A 9,177-nucleotide genomic window follows, 5' to 3' on the forward strand; every position below is an offset into this window, starting at 1 on the left:
GTGGTAGCTGTGCTTTAGAAGGCACTAAAATACACCTTTACAATAGCGTACTGCCATACATTTATTTCATTTTAGAGCCCTCCTCATTTGTTGTTATCACTTTCTTAAAGGGGTGGTGCCATTGAATTTCAAGGCCATAACAAGTCTCTTGTGGGTTTCATCTGTATACAAGGACACTCCACACGAACGGTCGGACACAGCAAATGTTTAGAGAATATATTTTAATTCACTAGCAAAGTGTACCCAAATGCTCATTCTACTGATCGAAGCCCATCACAAGCACTTCCAGCACAGACATAGCTCTATATGAAAGGCAACGAAGGTTGTAGTGACGTCACACCAGATCTGTGGTGGGCATAGGCATGTGTTGCTTTTTCTTTCAGGGGAGACGAAGGTTCATTGCAGTGCCACCTCCTTGCTATTATGTTAGGGGCTGGCTTGCAATAGTACATGCGTGCAGTACTATTGCACATGCGCACCATACCTATGGTGATAGGATGAGCATTACCCTAGCTGCCGTGACAAGCCTCTGGTCCCCATGGCCCCCACCAGCTCTAATTGGGGCCGGCACGACCGGTGTCACCACGGGGGTCGGCTCTGGGCAGCGTGATGAGCCGCTGCAGCAGGGCACATTCCCGTCGGCGACTGCTGCTGCTGACGTGGTTGGCCCGCTTATGGCTGCCATGGTGTGCCATGCCCTGCCAGCACTGGGACCCTGCTTTAGGGGGGGGGCCGGGCAACAAAAGAGATGCTGAGTCGGGCCTATTACAATTTCACAACTGCCCAACTAAAAAACAAGTCAACGTAGAAAGCAAAGAATGGAAGTCTCAAGCAAAGTGTCCTTTGTTATATTTTGCACCATTTTAAGGTTGCATCTATTGAGGTACAAGGATACATGATGCAGTGAATGTCGAAGCTTCAGCTAGCCTTGGGTCAAAGATGGAAACAAGCTTACATGAACATTGTGGCAGGACGGCATAAAATATAAAACAACGAACACACAAGACACCCTGCTCGGTCCTGTGTGTTCACAATTTCATTTTTTCGCTGTTCTCCACATTGTTTGCGAACCAATTAGCCCGCCCACAAACCCTCGAAGCTTAGATGAAAGATGCAGAACAGGAACCTGAAACAGTGTCTTTTGCAATCGGCTGTACCTAGTAACAAAGTGACAACTAGGATATTACTATCATACTCATTATCTAATAGCAATAGCTGATATTTAACGTTAACCCCCACCACTGGCCTGAAGGTACATGTATTAATGGTACAGCACAAACCTCCACGATGTAAACACTTGTTTGAACAATGCTCAGTAACCGTTACTTTTGAAACGTCGACATAACTTGAACTACTTATAAAATAAAAATGGGCATTTTTCGTGAGGATAATTTGCACCAAAGGGCTGCTGTTGCACTTTTGCAAATGAATAAAGACTGGTCTCGCTTAAAGTTAATGAAGAATCGCCAAAGCAAGCCAATACGTATCGTATAAGCTAGCTGTCGCCTGTTTTGGACGGCATGAAAGAAAATCCATCAAGTGGTACTTTTGAATTAGTATTTAAGCTTTTGCTGTTTAAGTTAACAATGTCGAATTCCTACAAGGGTTCATTAATCTTCATCCTGTTATGGTCTCGATCTCCCTGCTTTTTTTTTTGTTAATAAACTTTCTCTATCTCATTTTTAATTACTTTCTTCCGCATGACTCTATTACTCATTGAGCAATATCTTTACAAAGGCAAAGTATCTTTCAGATACTGTTCTTCCACTCTGCATGGCCATTTACCTTACTATCCGGCATCTCTAGCATGTGGGTTGTAAAAAACTTCGGACACCCATTTATTTTGTCGCTTATGCTTGACATCAGGTTTCAGCAGCTTCAGAGAAAGACTTAAAAAAGCAAATAGTAATACATCCTGAAATTGTGTGATGTTGATCATGCATCTACAACTGTTGTATGTCAGCAAGTTGTAACAGCTATGTGCAGTGAGTGCAAGAAGTTTGCTATTCAACATTAACAAACCATTTTTCTTGAACATCAATGCCCCAAACATAACCTTCAATGGCTTAGAGGAAACTGACTGCAGCTATCGCAATTGGTGCATTGCAGGGTCCCCAGCAATATGATTGCACCACACATACAAAAAGACGTTCGATTTTCTTAGATCCACACAATGTTCTTTTTGTGTTGTGCTGGTTTCAGTAGAGCATCACAAACAGCTACGTATTAAAGTATTTAAGGCAGGCATTTCAATTGCTAAGCGGCATAACCGTAATATAACTGTCCTCTCAGCTGAACAAAACATCCAGTCACAGGTACAGCAGAGACTGGCACATTAGGCTGTTGTAGTTAGGCAGCCGTCAACCTGAAAAGCACTTAATGGCCTGTCAGAAACACAGCTGGGGCATGTAATGCGAGATTACTTTTTTCCCCACACCGAGCCTGCAATACACTCCAGGCCGAGGAGCTCCCACATTTTGTTGAGCACAAGAGACAAATGGCATTCTCTAGCAATCTTCAAGTGCTCACTGCCTCACAGCAGCGTCACAGTGTCACTTTCGATGAAAAATTGCAATTGCATTCCTTAATGGCAATTTGACGATTTGTGCGAGCTGTTGAAATTAGTTAAATATAGTCAGAAATTATCCACACTGAACTCGAGTGCAGTTGAAAGTGCAACATCAATACTAGACGTCCCTGTGGTATGTTGCACATGAATGGGTTTCCGTCTTAAAGGGGAGTGATGGGCACAAAGGACTGGACGCAAGAAGGAACATAGATAGACAGTGTTTTTTACTGTCTTGTCATTTGTGAGCATCACTCTCCATCAAGGTGATTCACCAACAAACCTAAGCTGAAACCTCCCTGAATGGATTTCTAATTTGGGTATAAGGCACTAGCTGTAAGTCCAAGTTATACTAACCGGTTGGAAATAACACTGGTTAAGCTACAATCAAGGAAAAGGGAATAAAATGGGCCCAGTATTGGACGGCCTAATACTTAAAATCTTGTTGGGATAGTCATATGTAATTGTGCCATGAGTACACAAAGAGGCCCCAAGGAAGCCGTCCGTAGAACATTCAGGCGTTTTCGAGTAAGTTCAGACACAAATGTCAACAAGTCGTAGATTAACACACTCGGTGTCGAACTTGTCCTTTGCCTCTCACAACATTCCCTGCAGCTTCACGACACCACCGGGAAGTCTCTCGACTAACTAATGCGATGATTAACGGTTGTAGTTGCCTCCCGGTTTCAAGAGCGGGGATGCGTTTCCTGACGTCAAGCTAGACTTATTCACGCCGGTCGACACCGGAGGGTGCGGTTGATAAGACGCAATGAAGCCGATAACACTGGTGGGGTCGTCGCTCCGAGTCGGAAGAGGGAAAGAGAGATAAGAAGTGCGCAAAGGGAGACGTGCTTAGGCAAAACATTCTCAGAATGAGCCGGAAATGAGTTGAGTCACGCTTTAAATTACGGGGCTCGGAGACGACGGGCGGTGATCTAATGCAACGGTTCGCTACCGACGAGCGATTTCTCAGTTATTACATACATTCACGGCGCAGGCATTGGCTCCCGCGTGCGAATGCGAGGGAAAAGGCAGCGTTTTCTTCGCGACACCGGCGTTCCAACTCGCACAACGGGTTCGATCGAGAAATGACGCGGAGTGCCGGAGAGTGGGGCAATCCGATCCCGCTATGCGTGTCGCTCGGAATCTCCGTGCAGGCGAGAAGAAGTAAAAAATGCGGTGCCACTCCACCGAAAGCCACACGTTCCCGAAATGACGAAGCGACCCGTTTGGCCCAATGGAAAATTCTCGACAAGACAAAAAAAACGGCCGACTAAAATAGGACCCGTTCCGAGAAGAACGGAGCCCCGCGCTGCGGCACGGAACAAAACCGCCGCGATTTTGCCAAAATCGTGGGCCGGGGATATTTCGACCTCGCGCTCCTTTCGCCACGTTTCGCCGCTGACCGAAAGTTAACTCCCTCGCGAGCCGCGAAACCGCTTTCGCGTCGTGCAGCGATCGCCAGAACAGCTGGGGGTCCGGGCGAGAGGAGTTAATTTTTTTTTTTCGACTCGTGTCCAATTATAGTCATTTCGTATCCATTTCAACGAGCGTTTGTCGCGAAACGAGGCCATAGACGTTAAAAAGAAGAGGGAAAGAAACGTGTTACGAACCAGCGAGACACGAAAGGAAAAACACAAATGAGAAAAGCGTGCATTTTTTTTTCTTCTCTACAACCTCCTTGCGTCCTGGTTTTTCTTCTTCTTACCGCGTTCTTGTTTTCTCCCAGCATTTCGCAGCGCACAGCGAGGTCTCGCTCAGAGGCATTCCAGCCCTCGTTTCGAGGAAAAAAAATGCGCGAAATCGAGCCGCCGCTGCGATGAGCCAGCGAGGTGTTGACGAAGCGCTTAGCTACTGCACTGCCCACCATGCACAGGCTGTCGTGAGAAACCAGATTTTTTTTTTTCCCTCCATCACGAGAGAGCGCTCAATCGATGAGGAGTTTTACCGTAGCTTTCGGAGGTTCGCTCGGAGCAGCAGCCAACGGAGAGGCGAGAGAGAGAGAGTGAGAAAAGTGTGGTGAACGGAGTCAGTCGCCGAGGCGGCCGCGGATGCTGCGATTTCGGAGACGAACGGAACGATCGTAGTGACCCGGGATCGCCGTGGCGAGTTGCACGGACGCCGTAGTCTGCGCTAGGCACCAGCGATCGGCGAAAACTGTTCTTGACGCGCGCGAGAGATGTCGAAAGAGATCTTACCTAACAGGATGCTCGACGGCCAGCGGCACCATCCATGCTGGATCTGTGGTGGAGAAAGGGAAAAGTAAACATCAAGGCTGGCGGCAAAACGAACGAGGCGACGCCAGCGCGTGTTTTTCGAACTTCCCGCAAATGTTATTTCAGTTTTAAAACGAGTGTATGTTTTGTATTAAAAAATATAAGGTTGACTTTTTTATAGAACAATAAAGCATTGACTTTGGTATTTAATTTTGTAAAACGCGCGTTTGAGTTTACCCAACAATATATATTGTAGAGTAGGCATAGGGTAAATGATGCTATTTGTCCATGAATTGTGCAAATACATTGCGTTCGATTTTAATATTTTTTCACTACAATATATGACGTCACATTTTGCCAAGCCAGAAGTAGGGTAGAGTAGTGGACTCTTCGAACGCACCAAGCGGCACACAGCCGCCGCCATCTGACAGACGTGCAGGAAAAGCGAAGCTTCTGTGCTGTTTATGAGCAAACGTGCAGCGATACTCGCTTGTATAGCGCCTGTGTGTCATTCGCAGCCCCATTACAGTTCACATTGTGAATGTACAATGCACTTGCAGCTTTACACTTCGAGTTTAATCCGCTGAGTGGAAGTGAGAAACGGCGCGATTCGGCCGGCTAACCGCCACGACAGGCTGTTTTCTTCTGCAGACATGGTAAGTTCGGGGCACAAAACATAATGAAACAGTGAATGCCATGTTACGTTATTTGTTGATACTTAGCCACACGGAGCACCCCCGAATAATTTTTTTTTGTCATGTGTGTCACGTATGTACGCACGAGTATCGTTTACAGTAGCGCGACTCGGCCGACTATGACCATATCGGAAAAAGAAAAAAAAAAGCTTGGCCAAAGATGAGGTTACCGCGCTCAAAACGTAAACGGGAAGCGACAATTTAAACAATAAATCACCTTACTGTGTCAGGCACGTCTATTTCTTGACTGGGCAAGCTCCGGTGAGAGCAGTGGGCCACGTACTGCTTTTCGGTAGATGCGACCGCGTCGTACACGAGAACGGCTCACCGCAGCCACTCGCATTAAGAGCCGTAGACGCTGCCGTTCTCGTCTAGGAACTCTGGGCTGCCTTTGCTGAGGCACGCGACGGCGCAGTGCCGAAGGAAAACAACGAAGCTGCGGCGCCAACCGTTTTCGGAGTTGTCGCGAGCTTCAAAAACGACCGCTTTCGACTTTTAGCGATATGAACTAAACTCGCAGCCGTGAAGACCGACGCTCACTGCAGGCTCCTAACACATTGCACCATCTTTGAAGTGCAAAAAGCTGCACAAAAATGCACATTCAGAACTCCAGCCGGCTGTCAACAATGCAAAACGCGGCCATGCGAGTGGTGGTGCAGACGACGCGAGGCGCCAGTGTGCCCATCTATTCCCACAACACCTTGGAAAAGCACGTGACTTCCGCCACATTTTTTAGGTTCGTTCGATTCGCCTGTATCACATGACACACGTCACGAGGTGCTGCACCTTGCCATTCGTTTTTGTGGTGCAGCATGGACGACCTCTGAGCCCGGTCATTCGGTTTAAAAGGTGCAAAAAATAAGGCCTGCACCTTGTCTGCACATCTTTTGGTTCGGGTGTCGTACATGTGCCTGTACCACCGGTTCTGATTGGTGCAGGTGAATCCAATAGACTGTTTCGCTCTGCTGCAAGGGCCTCTCCTTAGCATTCTTTCCTCCGTGTTTCGTGACGTGCGCTATTTACAGCTACTATAACGCACATTTTTGGCAAATTTAGAATGATTTTTTTTTTGCTTGTGACAAAAATATGATGCTGCTTCATGCCTGCTTCAGCCAGCGGGTGACAAAAGCAGTCTAGTAGTTTTAATAAGTGACGTCATCTATTTGTAACTGACTAACATGTGCGGAATATTTTGACACATCTCGCCGCACCCAACGAACACTCGGCCGCGTTTTTCTCGAGTTTCGTGTTGCGCGAATCCTCGAAAAGTTTGTCATGTACACAGACGACGGTGACGACGAAAGCGATATCTTCAAGAAGGACTTCAAGTACTACAAAAGGAAAGCCGTGCGGCCCGACTTGTCCGACGTGATCGATTTCGAGAGGCCCCACGAATTTCCCGTCGAAGTGCGCGCGCGGTTGCAGACGACGCCGGACTGCGGCGAAGTCGGCCTCGTCGACAAGGGTGAGTTGCTGTGCTACGCCGTGCGCGCTAATCGGGGTCTGTTGGTGATACCCAATCCTTTCACGCCGCGTGGCCAACGGCAGTGGGTGAGCAGAACGTTGCGTTCATACCCGCAACCGCCAAACTGCACCAATCTGAAAACGCTGAAGCCGCCGGACGTGTTTCCCGCGTCGCCGCAACTCGACGACTTTTACAAGAACCTCCGGTGGGTCACGCTGGGCCTGCACCACGACTGGGACTCCAAGGTGTACGACCTCGGGAACGCGACCACCTTTCCGAGTTGCCTCGGCGCGTTGGCCAAGAAGCTGGCGACGTTGCTGGGTTACTCGGGATTCGAACCCGAAGCCGCGATCGTCAACTACTACGCCATGAACTCGACCTTGAGCGGCCACGTCGACCGTTCCGAATTCGACCTCGGTTCGCCCCTGTTCTCCATAAGTTTTGGACAGACTGCGGTGTTCCTCATCGGAGGGGCGACCAAAAACGTCAAGCCGACGGCCATGTTCCTGAAGAGCGGCGACGTCGTCGTAATGACGGGCGAATCTAGAGTGGCCTACCACGCCGTGCCGCTGGTGCTGCCGCGTGAGGATGGTGGCGCGCCGTGGAACTATGTTGCAGATGGTGACGCAGATAGTGACTGGAGCGCTGAGGCCGAGTACTTGGCAAATCACAGAATCAATCTAAACGTGAGGCAGGTGTTCGAGAAGAGCTGATGGGTCGCTGGTGCGCGCAGTAAATACATGGGCTAGTGTCGGTGCCACATGTGATCATGGCACCTTATCTGCAGCTTCACATAGCTCAGGTTGCACCAGAGGCCCACAGTATTGCATATCAAAACTGGTCTACACTATGAAAAGAACGTCATCGTGTCAGTGTTGTTGCACCGTGCTCTCTGATTCAGATGTTGTACTCGTAATATATGGCTGCCACTAATTTTGGCACTATACTGGTTGGCACTGTAGGGTGATCAAGCTTATTGCAGCAAACAATGAAAGTGAGAGCCATAGTCATGCATTCTGGTTGAAGTTTATCACCCAGTGATCATGGACGGCAATTAAGAAATATTAACTACATTTAGGTTGATCAGCATTGAAATAATGTACTGGAACTGTACACGCACCTGCTGGTATATACAAGGCACAGCCTTTTGACTCCTGCATTGTGGATCACTCAAGCTTGCACATATCAGGTGAATATGAAAAAATCCCTCTGAAGTAGAAAGCAGCTCGATATAGTGCAAACATTTCAAACACGACAACCATCAAGTTCAGAACATGTTTGAAGTGAGCAGAGCAACATTCATCAAAGGTACGAATGGCAAGAGTAACGCTACGACATCTGTACTTAAAAATCGGTGCTGTTTCGAGCTGTTGCACTGCCTTCAAGGGGCAGCTTTTACTTTCTAGACCTTGACGAAGTTTCATTTTTATTAAATTGATTGTAAGTAAACACTGTATGAATGCAGGCTATCCAAGCAATCCTGGCAAAAGCTGCATGGCTGTCAAGTCTAATTTCAAGTATGATAATAGAAATTATAATACTTGAAATAACATCTAAGCCTACATGTACAACTTGGCTGATATCAAATTAGTTTCATCATGCCTACAACACCATCATTTTTAAGCTGACTGCATGAACTGGAGGGTAATGCCAAGAAGGCACTTTAGTTCATGTGGTACTTTTTATAAGCTGTAACGGTGTTTTATTTTTTTACTTTCTATATTGGAAATATTGTTCGCGCTGAAGCAGCAGCAAAGAAGCTTGCTGAACGCATTCAGCTGGCGGGTGAATCATACACCTCGTACATTGAGGATGTTCTTGCCTGGTGCAAGCGTGTAAATTCAGTTATGCCTCAAAGCAAACAAATACGCCATATTATCAAAGGCATAAATACCATCGCATTCAACGCCCTTGTGTCGCAAAACCCTACCACGACTTAAGATGTCATCACCATTTGCCAGAGACTAGAAGAACTTCAGTCTCTTCGTCTTTGCCATGATGCCTCGGACATTTGTCTTCCTCATAAGTGGTGGAGGTGCTGGGTATCCGGCGGCAGCGAGATTCGAACCCACGACCTCCCACAGCCGAGGCGGACACTCTACCACGAGGCCACGGCTGCGGTAGGTCGATTTCTCACGACGTACCAATATTTGTTTTATGGAACTTTTCGCTGCAAATGGCACTCGTGCCTCAAGTCAGAAAATCTATGAAGCATAAATCGGAAATATATAAAGC

At 47.5% G+C, this 9,177-nt stretch overlaps 3 protein-coding genes across 5 annotated transcripts in view; 2 read left to right on the forward strand and 1 right to left on the reverse strand.

Annotated features, from left to right (window-relative positions):
* Positions 1-6,096, reverse strand: part of LOC119181236 (uncharacterized) — a 30,201-nt gene extending 24,105 nt beyond the window's left edge. For 2 of the 3 annotated variants that reach the window (XM_037432432.2, XM_037432430.2), the window contains exons 1-3: positions 5,695-6,096; positions 4,765-4,807; positions 509-718 (exon numbers count right to left, since the gene is read on the reverse strand). In XM_037432432.2, the coding sequence (XP_037288329.2) occupies positions 509-685 (177 nt within the window). In that variant the 5' untranslated portion in view covers positions 686-718; positions 4,765-4,807; positions 5,695-6,096. The remainder of the gene's footprint in view (positions 1-508; positions 719-4,764; positions 4,808-5,694) is intronic. The other variant, XM_037432431.2, reaches the window with a different exon arrangement.
* Positions 5,141-9,177, forward strand: part of LOC119181830 (solute carrier family 22 member 6) — a 340,399-nt gene continuing 336,362 nt past the window's right edge. The window contains exon 1 of the mRNA XM_075875149.1: positions 5,141-5,438. The gene's annotated coding sequence lies outside the window, so the exon portion shown is untranslated. The remainder of the gene's footprint in view (positions 5,439-9,177) is intronic.
* AlkB (alpha-ketoglutarate-dependent dioxygenase AlkB) lies at positions 6,233-7,888 on the forward strand. The gene has a single exon (XM_037432092.2). It carries the CDS (start codon positions 6,753-6,755, stop codon positions 7,653-7,655), a length of 903 nt encoding a protein of 300 aa, XP_037287989.2. The 5' UTR covers positions 6,233-6,752; the 3' UTR covers positions 7,656-7,888.

Source organism: Rhipicephalus microplus, chromosome 10 (assembly GCF_043290135.1).
Source record: "Rhipicephalus microplus isolate Deutch F79 chromosome 10, USDA_Rmic, whole genome shotgun sequence".
In the NCBI taxonomy this organism is placed as follows: Eukaryota; Metazoa; Arthropoda; class Arachnida; order Ixodida; family Ixodidae; genus Rhipicephalus; species Rhipicephalus microplus.

Excerpts from the sequence above, each read along its gene's own strand:
- AlkB (XM_037432092.2), top strand. The coding sequence starts at position 6,753 with ATGTACACAGACGACGGTGACGACGAAAGCGATATCTTCAAGAAGGAC.